The sequence below is a fragment of the Microcaecilia unicolor genome, chromosome 13 (genome assembly GCF_901765095.1).
Source record: "Microcaecilia unicolor chromosome 13, aMicUni1.1, whole genome shotgun sequence".
NCBI classification, from domain to species: Eukaryota; Metazoa; Chordata; class Amphibia; order Gymnophiona; family Siphonopidae; genus Microcaecilia; species Microcaecilia unicolor.
In genome coordinates this window covers 93828487-93847168 of record NC_044043.1, presented here as the reverse complement: position 1 = coordinate 93847168, position 18682 = coordinate 93828487, and the positions used below count along the sequence as shown (strand labels likewise).

The window sequence follows — 18682 nt, the reverse complement described above, 5'->3', positions numbered from 1 at the left end:
GTGTGCTGCGGCGGCTAAGAAAGCGCACAGAATGTTGAGTATAATTAGGAAAGGGATGGAAAACAAACACGAGGATGTTATAATGCCGTTGTATCGCTCCATGGTGCGACCACACCTCGAATATTGTGTCCAAGTCTGGTCGCCGCATCTCAAAAAAGATATAAAAGAATTTGGAGAAGGTGCAGAGAAGGGCGATGAAAATGATAAAAGGGATGGAACGACTTCCCTATGAGGAAAGGCTAAGACGGTTAGGGCTCTTGAGCTTGGAGAAAAGGCGGCTGTGATATGATAGAGGTCTACAAGATGATGAGCGGAGTAGAGCGGACAGATGTGAAGCATTTGTTTACACTTTCAAACAACAATAGAACCAGGAGACACAAGATGAAGCTAGAATTTGGTAGATTTAAAACAAATAGAAAGTTTTTCTTTACTCAGCGTGTAGTTGGACTCTGGAACTCGTTGCCGGACAATGTAATGACATCAGCTGGCCTTACGGAGTTTAAAGGGGGTTTGGACAGATTCCTGAGGGAAAAGTCCATTGAACATTATTAATTTTTATATATTTTTTTTTTTGGGGGGGGGGGGGGGGGGTTGCCCGGTTCTTGAAGCCTGGATTGGCCGCTGTCGGAGACAGGATGCTGAGCTTGATGAACCCTTGCTCTTTTCCCAGTATGGCGGTGCTTATGTTCTTCTGCAGCCTGACTGCAGCTTTGCTTTATCAAAGGGAGCAGACAGCATATGTCGGTGTCTTCTTTCCCTGTAAGCTCCTATTGCCTGATCCTAAATATGGGCTGGTAGGAGCTGAAGGGCAAGAGTCCAGTTCTTACTTGGACAGGTTTGTCCATGCTTGTTAGTATCCTGGTTTGCTTGCCTACCAGTTGCAGTAGAGAGAGAAAACAGCAAGAGTAAATGCCACAGCAAGAAGACGCAAGGAGTCGGCCTTGGAATGAATGGACGAGCCACAGAGAGCGCGTGGAGAATTTTGTTTATTGATGCAACGTGGATTGTGTTTCAGCCTTTGCCCACATCAGGGGGTCAGATAGGGTAAACTCTGTTTGTAGTCAAAGTATATGAACATTTGTCACAAAGGCTCCATGCTGTTGTCTGTCAGGATTTATTTATTTAATTGCATTTGTATCCCACATTTTCCCACCTATTTGCGGGCTCAGTGTGGCTTACAATACATTGTAAATGATGGAAATACAGTTTGTTACATTACGATTATGGGTTACATTGTAAATAGTTAAGGAAGACAGAGTCAGATCAATCACCTTTGGGGCGTAGAAACTATAGGATATGACGTTGGGGAATTACTACGCTGATCGAATAATAGCAGAAGAGCGATGGGGTAAACAGTTTTTATCTGTGGGTAGATTGTTGAATGGGAGAGAGTACGGGGAAGTGGAGTACGTGAGGTAATGTCTTGAGGCATTGTTATGGTGTATATGTGATTTATATGTTTTGATCCTTGCAGTATGTTTTTTCAAAGAGATAGGTCTTCAATTGTTTGCGGAAGTCTGTCAACTCATGGACCGCTCTCAGGCCGCGGTCTATGAGTTGACAGATAATTTATTCAGTTGAGTTAATGCAGTTTGTTCGTTACACTGATAATCATTTCTATTCATTTCGTGGCCAGCTCCTTGTGTCTTCTTGCTGCAGTGTTTGCATGTGTGCCAGATTAGACCTAAATTTAAAATTCAAATCATAAAAATAAACAAAAAAAACCAGGAACAAAATGCAACCCATAGTTACTGGCTCCTCCCTCAACACTGAAACTCCACAAATGTGTCTGACTGGGCCGTATTGAGGATTCTGACACACAGGGCTTATTTTGAGGGGGTACTTGGGGGTACTGAGTACCGGCACCTTTTCCACTGTCTGCTAAACCTGACCCGTGGTTCTCGTATTTTAATGAAAGAGCTCAGGTTCTACATACAAATTCTGCCTTGTCATAGATTGCAGGGGTCCTGGCTATTGTACGGTGGGTCCCTGAATGATCCCTGAAGGGTGTGGCCTGGCATTTGAGTACTGGCACCTTTTTTGCTAGACAAAATGCACTGCTGACCCATATAGCACTAAAACACTTGCAGACCAATCTGATACCATGATTGCATTCTGACAGAGGAAGTGTGAGATTGCAAACGAGATATTTTCTTGGTCCTTTTTTTTCACCCAGCGGTCTCTTCCTAGCGGTCTCTTCCTGCTCCTTTTGGGCTTCAGTTCACTTGAACCTGGGTCTGGGATCCAGTGGTATTAGTAATAATTTGCATTTACTGGGGGGAGGAGATGTTCTGCTGTTTTATACCCTTTCCTGGCTGACACCGAGGGGCACTTTCGAAAGAAACGCCCAAATTGCGATTTGGACGTCCTTGCAAAATGGCGAGATCCAGGGGCGGGGAAACCTATATTTTCGAAACAAGATGGTCGTCCATCTTTTTTTTCAAAAATACCGTCAGAGACGTCCAAATCCTTAAATTTGGACGTCCCTAGACGTGGACGTTTCTGATTTTCAGCGATTTTCGAAACGAAAGACGTCCGTGTCAAAAACGCCCTAATGCAAGCCATTTGTAGTGCACTGGTCCCCCTGACATGCCAGGACACCAACCGGGCACCCTAGAGGGCACTGCAGTGGACTTCACAAATTGCTCCCAGGTACATAGTTCCCTTATCTTGTGTGCTGAGCCCCCCCCCCCCCCAAACCCACTACCCACAACTGTACACCACTACTATAGCCCTTGCAGGTGAAGGGGGGCATCTATATATGGGTATAGTGGGTTTGTGGTGGGTTTTGGAGAGCTCGCTGTTTCCTCCACAAATGTAACAGGTAGGGGGGGGGGGGTTTGGGCCTGGGTCTACCTGTCTCGCACTGCAGTACCCACTAAAACTGCTCCTGAGTATGCGCTGTTATGGACCTGAGTATGACATCTGAGGCTGGCATAGAGGCTGACACAAAATATTTTTTAAGATGTTTTTTGAGGGTGGGAGGGGGTTAGTGACCACTAGGGGAGTAATGGGAGGTCATCTGGTCATTTCAGGCACCTTTTTGTGCCTTATTCCTAATAAAAACACATCCGGATGAAAACGTCCACGTGTTCGTCAGGGACGTCCTTGTTTTTTTTTATTATGGGTCAAAGACGTCCCAAGTGTTAGGCACGCCCAAGTCCTGCCTTCGCTACGCCTATGACACGCCCCCTTGAAATTTGGACGTCCTTGCAACGGACTGCAGTTGGAGACGTCCAAAATCGGGTTTCGATTATACCGATTTGGATGTCTCTGGGAGATGGACGTCCATCTTCCGTTTTACGTCGAAAGATGGACGTCCTTCTCTTTCGAAAATGAGCCCGACCGTGTTCCAGGGCTGCTTCTTGACCCCTACAGTCATGAAGTCAGCCACTAGGTGTCAGCATTGCATAATAACTGGGACACCTGTCCTCTGGGAGTTGTAGATGCTGGTCTTAGGGCATCACCAGCCCCGCCCGGGTGACCTGGAGAACAGATCATCCGCACTGAGAACTGAACTCAAAGTCTTGATGTTTCAAAAGCTTGAAATACACCCCGGAGGGTATGTGTCACCAAACTATAGTGCTGTATTCTCCTTAAGGATGAGAACAGCTTTAATTTATAAGTTTTATTTTGTAATATTTTTTTAGGGAGGGGAGTAAGATTTGTCCTCCAACCTTTCCTTATTTAGTTGGTCAGTAAGTTCCTGCAGGAGTTTTTGGTTTCTTGATAACGTTATGCAGAAAAATTGGAATATGTCAGGCAGTGGCGATCCTAACCGGCATGACACCTGGGGCGGAGCGCCGATGCCCCCCCCCCCCCGGCGAAATGACCCCCCCCAGGAAGTAACCTGTTCCGGGGCAGAGGGAGCTGCAGCGAAGTTAGCGAAGTCAGCGAACTCAGCTGACAGGCGCGCGCCGCAGCACCCCCCCAGCGGCGTGCATCCGGGGCGGACCGCCCCCACCGCCCCCCCCCCTTGGTACGCCACTGATGTCAGGGAAGGGATCAATGATTCTGTCGCTGAAAGCAAATGACGGAGAAACTGCCTTCACCTTTTAAAAAGCTAGTTTTACCTTTTTTTTATGAGTGTAGTTCAGATATAATGTGCTCTAGGAAAGCACTTCTATTCTGTAGAAGCAGACTTTCTCCGATAAAGGGTGAGTGCTGAGCTCGCTAAGTGCTGAATTTCAGGATCTCACTCTGGTTAGTGCCAGGGACGCGAGGAGTAGTTCAGCCTCACCATATGTTACTGTGCTCAGATAGATGGTTCTCTGTCCTTGTTCCCCAGTACCCACAGCCTTCCTCCTCTCCCCAGACTGCGTGCGACAGCTGGGCTGCACCTAAAAGAAACAAAGAATTGTAAAAACCAATCCAGCAAGTACTAAGCAAAGCACAGCAGCAGGTGCAGTGGCAGGATAAATATTGTACCAGTGCCAGGCCAGGCAGAGGTGGGGAGAATGGACAGCATTGTCCCCTGCAGTGCTGGCCTTACTGCCGCCGGTGGCATTGTACCAAAGAGGGCTTCATTCTGGAGTTCTGTTTCACCTGGAGCATATGAGAAAAGCGAGTAACAATGGAATCAAGGAAAGAGAAAATGAAAGGGGGGGTTGATATTTAAAGGGACTTACCGGGTAGCAACATCTGCTACCCAGATGAGTCCGACATTCAGCAGCAAGGTTAGAGTAATGTGTGCAGCAGTGATTTTTAGCACTCCTATTCAGGTAACAGGACAGAAAGAAAGCTGGCCTAAATCAATTCCAGAGTGCTGAATATTGCCATTGTGCAGCAGTGCCAGTAGGCCTCTGGCACCCAGTAGCAAAAATGTAGTCCCCGATTGCTTTCTTCATACCTGAGGGTCTTCTCTAGGTGGTCAGATCTTCCGGGTATCGCACAATGCGGCCTTGCAGGAATCTCTATACAGAGGGTGAACTGGAGCCTTCATGCTCAGGTGGGCAGAGCTTCTGAATACCACGCAATGCGGCCATGCAAGGATCTTTATGCTAAGGGTGAACTGGAGCCTGTAGTATTTCACAGTACTACAAAGAATTATACAAAATGGGTCGAGAATGACCGACTGCCCAGGGGCACAATATCTCTTCAAATATTTAACAGAATGGGATGAAACTTGTCATGAGGGTAAAACTACAAGTTAGAAAATGGGCCAAATTGGATTGGTTCCAGAGATAGCCCCCCACCCTCAATAAAAATTATAGAATTTCCCAGCAAGTGCAACTGTGTGAAAAATCTTTTCTGCAGTTTTTGCATCCTGCTTGCTGCTCCCAGGCCTCTCTGCAGCTGAGCGAGTGACTTGTACTCTGGCAGCTGAAATAGTTACACACAAGCAGAGTATATGTATATACAGTGGTGGAAATAAGTATTTGATCCCTTGCTGATTTTGTAAGTTTGCCCACTGACAAAGACATGAGCAGCCCATAATTGAAGGGTAGGTTATTGGTAACAGTGAGAGATAGCACATCACAAATTAAATCCGGAAAATCACATTGTGGAAACTATATGAATTTATTTGCATTCTGCAGAGGGAAATAAGTATTTGATCCCCCACCAACCAGTAAGAGATCTGGCCCCTACAGACCAGGTAGATGCTCCAAATCAACTCGTTACCTGCATGACAGACAGCTGTCGGCAATGGTCACCTGTATGAAAGACACCTGTCCACAGACTCAGTGAATCAGTCAGACTCTAACCTCTACAAAATGGCCAAGAGCAAGGAGCTGTCTAAGGATGTCAGGGACAAGATCATACACCTGCACAAGGCTGGAATGGGCTACAAAACCATCAGTAAGACGCTGGGCGAGAAGGAGACAACTGTTGGTGCCATAGTAAGAAAATGGAAGAAGTACAAAATGACTGTCAATCGACAAAGATCTGGGGCTCCACGCAAAATCTCACCTCGTGGGGTATCCTTGATCATGAGGAAGGTTAGAAATCAGCCTACAACTACAAGGGGGAACTTGTCAATGATCTCAAGGCAGCTGGGACCACTGTCACCACGAAAACCATTGGTAACACATTACGACATAACGGATTGCAATCCTGCAGTGCCCGCAAGGTCCCCCTGCTCCGGAAGGCACATGTGACGGCCCGTCTGAAGTTTGCCAGTGAACACCTGGATGATGCCGAGAGTGATTGGGAGAAGGTGCTGTGGTCAGATGAGACAAAAATTGAGCTCTTTGGCATGAACTCAACTCGCCGTGTTTGGAGGAAGAGAAATGCTGCCTATGACCCAAAGAACACCGTCCCCACTGTCAAGCATGGAGGTGGAAATGTTATGTTTTGGGGGTGTTTCTCTGCTAAGGGCACAGGACTACTTCACCGCATCAATGGGAGAATGGATGGGGCCATGTACCGTACAATTCTGAGTGACAACCTCCTTCCCTCCGCCAGGGCCTTAAAAATGGGTCGTGGCTGGGTCTTCCAGCACGACAATGACCCAAAACATACAGCCAAGGCAACAAAGGAGTGGCTCAGGAAGAAGCACATTAGGGTCATGGAGTGGCCTAGCCAGTCACCAGACCTTAATCCCATTGAAAACTTATGGAGGGAGCTGAAGCTGCGAGTTGCCAAGCGACAGCCCAGAACTCTTAATGATTTAGAGATGATCTGCAAAGAGGAGTGGACCAAAATTCCTCCTGACATGTGTGCAAACCTCATCATCAACTACAGAAGACGTCTGACCGCTGTGCTTGCCAACAAGGGTTTTGCCACCAAGTATTAGGTCTTGTTTGCCAGAGGGATTAAATACTTATTTCCCTCTGCAGAATGCAAATAAATTCATATACTTTCCACAATGTGATTTTCCGGATTTAAATTGTGATGTGCTATCTCTCACTGTTACCAATAACCTACCCTTCAATTATGGGCTGCTCATGTCTTTGTCAGTGGGCAAACTTACAAAATCAGCAAGGGATCAAATACTTATTTCCACCACTGTAAATAAAATAACAGCACAACCAAATGATCATAAATGGTGGTGACATGCAACCCGTCAAAACACTCTCGCAACTCTGTTAGGCTCTGTTAGGCTCTGTTAGGTAGCCTAACAGAGTTGCGAGAGTGTTTGACGGGTTGCACGTCACCACCATTTATGATCATTTTGGTTGTGCTGTTTTTAAATTATATTTTACAAGGTTTATGATTTCAGACTTCTATACATTTTGTTTTTCATCAACATACATATCTATCAAACCTTGACAATAAAGGATTATTGTATAGCCCCTGACACAGCCCTGATGGGCGAAACACGGCCTGTGTCGGGCTGATTTGAATATTTGGTTTTCACTTAATAAATTTATGTTTATTTTCTACTGATCTGCTTTGTTGGTTTTCGGTCTTGGAGCTTGCAGATCGTCTGCCTTGTTGTTTTCTTGGATACTGCCTTGGCCAGGGACATTCCCTTCTGGAGTTTTGAGTGTACATGCTTAGTCTGGCCACTGGGTGTCACTGTTGGGTGATGGCCATTGGCGAAAAGCACACGTATTACCACAGAATGATAAACAGAAAAGTCTTTATTAAACACTAGTAAGAAAGGCCCGTTTCTGAAGCCAATGAAACGGGCGCTAGCAAGGCGCTTTCGTTCCCATCCCCCTCCCCTTGTTGCTGGACTTACCCTCCGTGCTTCAGGGTGGTCGTGGGCGCCCCGCTCCGCGACGTAGAGAGTGGCTGGCTGGCTCCCTCGCTGCCTGTGACCTACAGCCTGCCTGGCTCACTCCCTCCGTTCGTCCTCGCGTAGTAGATCGATGTATGCCCCGCCCTCGCGTCAAGCGTGATGACGTTGAGGGCGGAGCGATGCGATTGGTCAAGTGTCATAGGTCCGCCGTCGACGTCATCACGTTTGACGCGAGGGCGGGGCAAACAGTAATGGGGCTAAATTCCGATCTCTGGCACCTCACAAACCGGAAGTTGCAGCTTCATTAGAACGCTGAGGTAGCAAATTATGTGCGGAAGGGGCGTGGCGGTGGGTGGGTCTATCAGTGAGAGTGAGTGGTGCATGAGTGACAGTGAGTAGTGAGTGGTGACAGCCTAAGTGCAGGGCTCCAGGGTTTCCCTGCCACAGAGTGAGCTTCAGAATGTTTGAGGTGAGAATTATTAATATAGATGATGTGGTCACGTTTTGCCTTCAAGCTGCATCAGAGGTCATTTGTCACATCACATTAACTAGCATCGATTTTGCTGCAGTTGCTGCTGAGATCATTTAACTAGTAGTTTTATCTCGGGTTGTGCTATGATCCACTGTTGCATGATGTGTTACCCTTGATGCAGCCTGAGAGTAAAACGTAGCCACATCATGTTTAAGAAATACTTTTTTTTTTTGTATATGATTATCCGGTAATACTTTATGTTTTTACCTGTGTGGTTCTGTATTGTCAAGCCTCTCTGCATTTCTAAAAGACCACTGGGCCAGCTCTTATATACTTTGAATTCCAGCAACTTAAAAAGAGAAAACTATTTGTTTGTTTCATTCTTTATATTTTATTTATTCATACTTGTATCCCACAATTATCCAAAAACGAGTTTGTTCAATGTGGCTTACGTCAGTTGTTAGAGATTACATTGATTCAATTACATTTACAAGGTTGTTTCATGCTGTGTTCTACAGCGGTTGGCAAGGGAAGGGAACTGGGACTTGATATACTGCCTTTCTGAGGTTTTTGCAACTACATTCAAAGTGGTTTACATATATTCAGGTACTTATTTTGTACCAGGGGCAATGGAGGGTTAAGTGACTTGCCCAGAGTCACAAGGAGCTGCAGTGGGAATTGAACCCAATTCACAGGGTCAAAGTCCGCTGCACTAACCACTAAGCTACTCCTCCACTCATTCCACCAATAAGAGCCAACCTCATCAGTGATGTCACAATGGCTTGATTGCCTGATACTTGGCTCACTTCTGATATTGTGATGTCATAAGGGAAAGGGGACTTGATATACCGCCTTTCTAAGGTTTTTGCAACTACATTCAAAGCTGTTTACATATATTCAGGTACTTATTTTGTACCTGGGGCAAAGGAGGGTTAAGTGACTTGCCCAGAGTCACAAGGAGCTGCAGTGGGAATTGAACCCACTTCTTGCAGGATCAAAGTCCACTGCACTAACCACTAGGCTACTCCTCCACTGGCAAGATAACTACTAGTGTGTATGGAATAGTCATTGGGTTTCTTGAGAAGATATGTTTTCGTTCATTTCTTAAATGAAAAGATGCGTTACAGTTAGAGGTTGTGTTGTGTATTGTTGTTCCAGAATGATTAGTGCATATTTTACTCGTAGAATTTCCTGAAGAGGTAGGTCTTTAGGTCTTTTCTGAACTGGAGGTACTTTGTGATGCTTCTTATGGGAATTGAGTCTACCATTTTGAGCCTAGGTAGCTAAATCCCGCTGTGTAGGTGGACTTGTACAGTACGTTTTTGCAGTTGGGCAGGTAACCTCTGGTTCCTGGGTTTGCATTTCTTGGTGATAGTTTGATCATGTCTAACATGTAGTCCGGTGACATGCCAAAAACAGTATTTTGAAGATGATTGTGCTGGTTTTGAAAAATAGTCTGGTCTTGATCGAGAGCCAATGTAGCATTCATTATGAGTAGTGGGTTTGCTCTATCAGATTTCGATTTTTTTGAATATCAATCTTGCTGCTATGTTTTGGACGGTCTGCAACGATCGTAGTAGGTTTTCTTTGCAGCCTACATATGCTGCATTACAGTAGTCTAGTTGGGGCAGTATCAGCATCTGTACTGTAAGATAGAATGACTGTCTGAGGAAATTAGTCTCTGATTCTTCTTCCATTGTGTTTTGAAGCTTTTTGACGTGATTGCAGCAACTTGGTCTTCAAGGGTCAGATGTTTGTCGAGGATGATTCCTAGTATTTTTATTTGTGTTTCAAAATGAAATATGACATTGTGGTGGATCTTCTTTGTGTTGCCGGTAGATTAGGGGCATCAATCATGGACCCACAGACCACATGCGGCTTGCTTGAGATTTGAAGCATTGTAAAGCTAACTTGTGAATATGAAGTCACAATTTCAGAAGACATTCAGATAACTATAATTTATAATTATGTGGCCTGCACACACATGGATATCTGATCACGTGGCCACTGTTGGAAAAACTCGGATTCCCCTGCAGTAGACAGAGAAGCAGGGTCTGCCTTTGTCATCTGGCAAGATTTGATATACCAAAGAACCAATTCAAAGCAGTGGGTTGTCTATGCTGTGTAATAAAGCAAAGCCAGGATTCAGGCCAGTGCCTTGCTATGGTGACTATTTGATTTTTCAGTACTGGGTGCCCTGGGAAACCCATAGGAAAGCCTCCATTATCCCTTCCCCCTCAGTGTCCCCAGAGGTTGTATTAATATTTATAAGCTTGTTAATGCATATTTCATTAGCATGCCTAGACAACTCTTGTGATTGACATCCTAACAACAACAACAAAAAAAACTATCTCAGTGGTGAAATCACTGGGGCTTGAAGTTCTCAGGTATGGAAATTTTGGGAAAGACAGGACAGCTGGTTTCTGTCTCAGAGGCCGGTATAATAAGGTGCACTAAGCATAATGCATCTGATTACTCCTGTTCTAGCAACACCACTTCAGTTGCAGACAAGGTTTCAGCACAACAGCAGTCATGTGTGAATTATAACGCTCTTTCCTTGCTTGTGCATGGAATTCCAGTGCAAGAAAGGGTGGTTAAAAATGAGTGTGTTTCACTTTTAGGAGGTAAGACGAGAGGACATGAAATGAGATTGAAGGGGGGGCAGACTCAAGAAAAATGTCAGGACGTATTTTTTCACGGAGAGAGTAGTGGATGCTTGGAATGCCCTCCCGCGGGAGGTGGTGGAAATGAAAACGGTAACGGAATTCAAACATGCGTGGGATAAGCATAAAGGAATTCTGTTCAGAAGGAATGGATCCTCAGGAGCTTAGCCGAGATTGGGTGGCAGAGCTGGTGGCGGGAGGCGGGGATAGTGCTGGGCAGACTTATACGGTCTGTGCTAGAGCCGGTGGTGGGGGGCGGGGCTGGTGGTTGGGAGGCGGGGATAGTGCTGGGCAGACTTATACGGTCTGTGCCCTGAAGAGGACAGGTACAAATCAAAGTAGGGTATACACAAAAAGTAGCACATATGAGTTGTCTTGTTGGGCAGACTGGATGGACCATGCAGGTCTTTTTCTGCCGTCATCTACTATGTTACTATCCAGCTTATAATCGAAAGACAAAAATGCCTATATTGCGACCTAAATCGGGAGATAGGCGTTTATCTCCCAAAAACGAATAACACGGTATAATCGAAAGCCGAACTTGGACGTTTTCAACTGCACTCCATCGCAGAAGTGTACAAAGTTAACGGGGGCGTGTCGGAGGCGTGGTGAAGGCGGGACTGGGGCGTGGTTATCACCCGAACAGAGATGGGCGCCTTTCGCCGATAATGGAAAAAAAGTATGCGTTTGTAGCTAGAATTTAGGGCACTTTTCCTGGACCCTGTTTTTTCACGAATAAGGCCCCAAAAAGTGCCCTAAATGACCAGATGACCACTGGAGGGAATCGGGGATGACCTCCCCTGACTCCCCCAGTGGTCACTAACCCCCTCCCACCACAAAAAATGATGTTTCACAACTTTTTATTTTCACCCTCAAATGTCATACCCACCTCCCTGGCAGCAGTATGCAGGTCCCTGGAGCAGTTGTTAGGGGGTGCAGTGGACTTCAGGCAGGTGGACCCAGGCCCATCCCCCCCTACCTGTTACAATTGTGCTGCTTAATGCTTAGTCGTCCAACCCCCCCCAAACCCACTGTACCCACATGTAGGTGCCCCCCTTCACCCCTTAGGGCTATAGTAATGGTGTAGACTTGTGGGCAGTGGGTTTTGAGGGGGATTTGGGGGGCTCAACACACAAGGGAAGGGTGCTTTGCACCTGGGAGCTCTTTTACCTTTTTTTTTGTTTTTGTAAAAGTGCCCCCTAGGGTGCCCGGTTGGTGTCCTGGCATGTGAGGGGGACCAGTGCACTACGACTCCTGGCCCCTCCCACGAACAAATGCCTTGTATTTATTCGTTTTTGAGCTGGGCGCTTTCATTTTCCATTATCACTGAAAAACAAAAACGCCCAGCTCACAAATTGTCGAATAAAACATGGACGTCTATTTTTTTTCGAAAATACGGTTCGGTCCGCCCCTTCACGGACCCGTTCTCGGAGATAAACGCCCATGGAGATAGACGTTTTCGTTCAATTATGCCCCTCCACGTAATCTTTAGCACAGCCCTGAAGGTGAAATAAAACTTTTAGCGTTCATTTACTTTTCTGGAAGGCAAAGGGAAGTTAAGAGGGGGAAAAAAGCCACCTGGGTTCCACAGGTTGTGCCTTCTGTACCTCTGAATTTTATATCTGAAGAGTTAGTGCAAAAGACACACAATGGAGCTGGGCTCTGTGTGCTGATTCCACTGCCATATGGTAAGCCAGTGTTTACCAAACCTGGTCCTGGAGGCACCCCGGGACCAGACAGGTTTTCAGGATAGCCAGAATGAATATTCATAAGAGAGATTTGTATTCAGTGGAGCTGGGGTGCCTCCGAGACCAGGCCTGGGAACCGCTGTAGTAAGCAATCAGCATGCAAATTACTGCCACAGCATGCAAATTACTGTGATCCACAGCTCATTGAAAAATATCACCTTCCCACCTTGAGAAATGGTGAGGTCACTTTGCCATATAAAGGAATTTTTCCCATATTTGGTAGTTGGGCGGAGACTATCATAAATTCCTTTATATGGCAGGATGCATCGCATGGGGCTGGGCACCACCATATTTCAAGATGGGTGGCGCCAGAAATAGGGAGTGAGTGGGCAGCACTCCTGTCTCCTTTAAGGTGTGAACTAGGGGGTGGGGGATGTCTGGAGGAGGGTTTGTGGGGTGGGGAAGCGCACTAGACACCACGGAAAGGGTTTTTTGTTTTCTTTTTACAGTTGGGGCCAAAGTGGGGGAGAAGGAAGGGTGGGAAGTGCTCTAGACACCAAGGATGCATTTAACTCAGTGGTCGGGGGGGAGGGGAGGAGGGGCAGTTTGTCAGGGCATGGGTTGGAAAGGAGAGCTTGTATATCACACCAATAGAAGTTTTATTCCCTCTTTCCAGCTTAACCCACAGGGCTGCCTCCTTACTATGTAAATCTTACAAGTCTGTTTTAATATTACCTTTGACATATTACACTATCCCTCCTCCCTCTCTTACTACTACTACTACTTATCATTTCTAAAGCGCTACTAGACGTACGCAGCGCTGTACACTTGAACATGAAGAGACAGTCCCTGCTCGATAGAGCTTACAATCTAATTAGGCCAGACAAACAGGACAAACAAGAGATAAGGGAATATTAAAGTGAGGGTGATAAAATAAGGGTTCTGAACAAGTGAACAAGGGTTAGGAGTGAAAAGCAACATCAAAAAGGTGGGCTTTTAGCTTAGATTTGAAGACGGCCAGAGATGGAGCTTGATGTACTCTGTCCTTCCTGAATAGTTTATAGCCCAGTTTAATCATGTCCCAGTCACACGGTTCTCCATAAGCCACACCTCCTTGATGGCCAAGTCAGCCTCATTCATTATACCCTCTAAATCTAGTACCTTATTTCCCATACTTTAGTTTATCCAGTCTTCCAGATGTTGCCCATGTTTTCCGTATCATAAGAATAGCCGTACTGGGTCAGACCAATGGTCCATCTAGCCCAGTATCCTCTTCCAGCAGTGGCCAGTCCAGGTCACAAGTACCTGGAAGAAGCCCAGTTAGTAGCACCATTCCATGCTACCAATCCCTGGGCAAACAGTGGCTTCCCCCATGTTGAGGTATTCAGTATTTTACTTATCTGAGGGCTTTGTTCACCTATCCTCAATGATTCAGTTTTAAAGCCAGCTTCAGTCGGTTAGCCAGTCTGCTTTGGAAGACACTTTTTTCCTTCTTGATATACGGATCTCATCTCTGCTCAGTAGCCTTTGGCAACTCATCTTATGGTCCGAGAAGCCAAAACACTCTCAGTGATACCATCCGTGCAGCCACGCATTCATCTCAAGGATGCAAAATTCTCTGCCTTGGCCTTTACCCTCGTCAGGGAGGGTTGACAAGAAAACACTACCTGTATACCCATCTGCCTCACCCTATCTCCTCCCTGAGCCAGGAAGTCACTTTTGATATGGTCAGTGGGGTTCCTATCAGTATCATTTGTGCCAAAATAGACCAGCAGCATCAGAGAGGTTATTAGGCTTGATGAGTCTGGGCAAACGATGCATAACATTTATTTAGAGGTAAACTAAAATAATACCGGGGAACAGGTTTCCAGTCACGATAATTGCTCTTTAGTATAAATGGGAAACAAGTACTCAAGTAAGCACGTCTGAAAAATTATTATTCAGGAGGAAAAAGCCTCAAGAAGCACCTTGGCTGCTAGTAAAGCGGATAAGGGCTAGGGCTTCTTCATCATAGGCAAAAAACCTCCTGATGTAACTAGCTTGCCTTCTTACTTTAACGATCATAGGGGGCTGAGGGGAGACATGATAGAGGTATATAAAATAATGAGTGGAGTGGAACAGGTGGATGTGAAGCGTCTGTTCACGCTTTCCAAAAATACTAGGACTAGGGGGCATGTGATGAAACTACAGTGTAGTAAATTTAAAACAAATCGGAGAAACTTTTTCTTCACCCAACGTGTAATTAAACTCTGGAATTCGTTGCCGGAGAAAGTGGTGAAGGCGGTTAGCTTAGCAGAGTTTAAAAAGGGGTTGGACGGTTTCCTAAAGGACAAGACCATAAACCGCTACTAAACGGACTTGGAAAACTCCAAAATTCCAGGAATAACATGTATAGAATGTTTGTACGTTTGGGAAGCTCGCCAGGTGCCCTTGGCCTGGATTGGCCGCTGTCGTGGACAGGATGCTGGGCTCGATGGACCCTTGGTCTTTTCCCAGTGTGGCATTACTTATGTACTTATGTCCTCTACTTGGCTCACTTTTATTACATAGAGCAGTGATTTAACCTATTGTGATGTCATGGTGGCTCATTCCACCAATAAGAGCCAACCTCATTAGTGATGTCACAATGGCTTGATTGTATAGAATGTTTGTACGTTTGGGAAGCTTGCCAGGTGCCCTTGGCCTGGATTGGCCGCTGTCGTGGACAGGATGCTGGGCTCGATGGATCCTTGGTCTTTTCCCAGTGTGGCATTACTTATGTACTTATGGCTATCGTAAGAGAGATATGTAATAGTCTTCCAGTGTTTCTTCCATATCTCTCTTACGATAGCCCCCTATGATCATTAAAGTAAGAAGGCAAGCTAGTTACATCAGGAGGTTTTTTGCCTATGATGAAGAAGCCCTAGCCCTTATCCGCTTTACTAGCAGCCAAGGTGCTTCTTGAGGCTTTTTCCTCCTGAATAATAATTTTTCGGACGTGCTTACTTGAGTACTTGTTTCCCATTTATACTAAAGTAACATTTATTTAGCACATTTGATATACCACTGAATCCTTCACATAGGCACACATCGGTTAACATGTACAATTTTCTATACAGGTACTAGTACTGTCCCTAATGGGATCACAATCTAAGTAGTATATACTGTATCTGGCACCAGGCAAACATCCATGGAATCTTAGTGGAGATTGTCAGTAAGTTTAAAACGAATCGGAGAAAATTTTTCTTCACTCAACGTGTAATTCAACTCTGGCATTCGTTGCCAGAAAATGTGGTAAAGGCGGTTAGCTTAGCAGAGTTTAAAAAAAGGTCTGGAGAGCTTCCTAAAGGAGAAGTCTATAGACCTTTATTAAATTGGACTTGGGGAAAATCCACTATTTCTGGGATATGCAGCATAAAATGTTTTGTACTTTTCAGGGGATCTTGCCAGGTTGTGACCTGGATTGGCCACTGTTGGAAACAGGATGCTGGGCTTGATGGACCATTGGTCTATCCCAGTATGGCAATACTTATGTACTTAACTAAATCCAAAATCTTCCCCTTAAGAAAAGATCTAATAGCTGCTGGTATAATATAATTGACTTCATGATTATATAGTATAGGGCAGGCTATCACTTGTCCAATGATGTGGAGGGCAATTTCATCCTGGCATTCATGTTATAAACAGTTATTACACTTTTAATATTTACCCAAGCACCTTAAGGAACTGTGAAGTGGACAGTAGGAGATAGAAGCTCTGGAAAGCTAGATTTATGGCGTTTTGTCGGGGGTGGGGGGCTCAGGCTGCTCCCCCCAGGGCAGCGCTTCCCCTCGCACCTGTCCGCTGGGCAGGTCCAAGGATGCAGCAGGAGGCAAGATGCGACCTGAAAAGCTGTGCGCTCATTGGCTGTGGCCGGTTGCGTCACGGACGGTCACCAGCCACCGCCTCCCTCCCCCTGCCCAGTGCCCTCGCGAGCTGCAATGTGTGCGGTGGTTACATTGTAGCAGGGAGAGTGGCTGAGGCGCATTGTTGTGTGTGTTTCGCCTACGCTCTTTCCCCGGGGCATGTGCGCGAGCGGCGGAGGTGAAAGAGCAGCTGGAAGCGAGGGCCGGCCTCGGCTTGCGCTCTCTGTGACCGGAGAGAGGACGGTGCCGGGAGCAGCGGCGGGTAAGGGAAGCATCGCAGCACTTGCAAGATCGGCACTGGGGAAACGGAGGGAGGTTTTACTGGGTAGTTGCTAACTCTGTTGCTAGAAGTATCTGCGAGTTTTTCTACCTTTTTCATTTTACACCCCACTCCCCAGCCAGTAGACTGATCAGAAGTGCAAAAATGGATGCACAACAGTTAGAAATGCATCAGGCATTTTGGACGTACGGTTTTAATGGCTTCTGCTTCCAGCGGTGGTCCTGCAAACTTTCTGTGGTTTCTCAGCCAAAGAGCCATTCTCAGCTGGTGACTGGAACCTTGGCTTTGATGTACAGAAACTGTATTATCAGACCTCCTTGGACAACCCATAAAGCGTAGGTCTGGTTTTGTCTTGGCTGCGTGCATATGCCACGACCAGTATTCCAGAGGTTTGGTCCTGAATATAGTGGGAGGTTTTGGCAGGACCTTGGGAAGGAAGGGTAATTGTTCTGATGCCCCTCCCCTCCCCCCACCTATATGCAGCTTGTGTGCAGGCCTGTAGTCGAAAAGTGGACTTTTCCTGGGGAGTTTTTCCATTTGAAAGTTGCACAAGAACCTGTAGAAAACTGTAAAGTTTTAGCAGATAATTATACTTGCAATTAAAAATAAATTCTCTACATCGCTTTCACCAGGATGATCCTAGTGCTGCCTCTTTCCTCTCATACAGGGGAAGGGCAACAATTAAAAAAAAAAAAAAGGGTTGTTATCCCCTCCACCCCACCCCCCACCCAAACACATTGCTAAAGACCTCTTTAACCCACTGAGAATCTCTCTAGAAACTTGTTCCCTATACCCTGGAGTATAACTGTTTATATTCTGACAATCATCATTCTTCTCAGCACCAACCCATTCTCTCATCTGCCTACTCTTCTCCCCCTCACCCCCCCCCCCCCCTCTTCTCATTCTCTCTCCCACACTGAATTTTACACATTGCATATGCTTGGCTCTCTCCTGCCCTGCAGACCTTTTCTTTTGAAGCTTTGGGTTAATCCTAGGCCTGGCTGTAGCAGTCACAGCAGTACCCACAACAAGCTATAAAGCTGGTACAAAGATTGTTGCAAAATAACTCTCCTCTCGTGTGTCTGGGCAAAAAACCCTTTATTTGGGAGTCAATCCCCTTCTTATATACTCTATGAATATTCATGGATATTACATGTATTATCATTACTATTGGTTACATTTTGCTTACACAACCATGATCATGCATTGCTTACAAGAACAACTCTACATGAACAGCTCGTGAACCTGCTCAGGAATGTACAAACATCACCTGCTATTCTGCTACTTTCTCAGGAAAGAACAAAAACATCACATGCTAGATTCTCAGGAATATACAAAACATCATCTGCTGCCTGTATCCAAATACATTCTATCTACATCTCCACCTTTTTTTTTTTTTTTTTTTTTAATGAAATCTCCGTGGTGTGCCAGCTGGAGATGGAGGTGGAGATGTTTGTAATAGCTTATAAACATATTGAGCAGAGTGACGTGTTGGAGCGAATGGACGAGGAAAACATAAAGAAAAAAGGTTAGGAATGCATTGTATACAACAGCAAAAAATAGTGAAAACAAAAATACCAATGACTAAATACTGGATAATAGGGCGGAGCCAGGTCCAAGGGATCCATTGCCACAATTGATCCCATACATCAGAGAGTAGGTTATTATGAATAGTAATATGAGTAGTTAAATTCCGTAGGAAAGCTAATTGTTTGTCAATGGCCTTTGAATTGTCAGATAAATTAAAACAGCACATGTCCTGAAACTCTTCGCAACCATGATGGTTAAGTAATAAAAGATAATCAATGGCTGCTCGATTTTGTAAAACTCCATGACGTAATTGCTGTTGCTCAGCATTAAGTAAACTAATAGCAGTGGAGGTTGCATTGATTGATTTAATTGCCCAACAGGCTAATTCACGAATATTTTTTGCATTTGCCGCTGCCAATGCAGGGACACCTATTAATGAAAATGCAAGTGCCAGATATTCAGTTTGACTCAGAAATTTAACATTATCATTGCAATTGGCAGCAAGGGTCATACGCTTGGATCGCATATGTGAGGAGTT

At 45.5% G+C, this 18682-nt stretch overlaps 1 protein-coding gene across 2 annotated transcripts in view; it reads left to right on the top strand.

Moving 5' to 3' along the window:
* The window catches only part of PHC2 (polyhomeotic homolog 2), a 292890-nt gene that overhangs the window by 155569 nt on the left and 118639 nt on the right, over positions 1-18682 (top strand). Inside the window, exon 1 of one of the 2 annotated variants that reach the window (XM_030185731.1) lies at positions 16443-16596. The exons of the other annotated variant lie outside the window; for it this stretch is intronic. Coding sequence (XP_030041591.1) covers positions 16494-16596 — 103 coding nt within the window. The 5' untranslated portion in view covers positions 16443-16493. Of the gene's footprint in view, positions 1-16442; positions 16597-18682 lie in introns of those variants that run through there. 2 annotated transcript variants of the gene reach the window in all.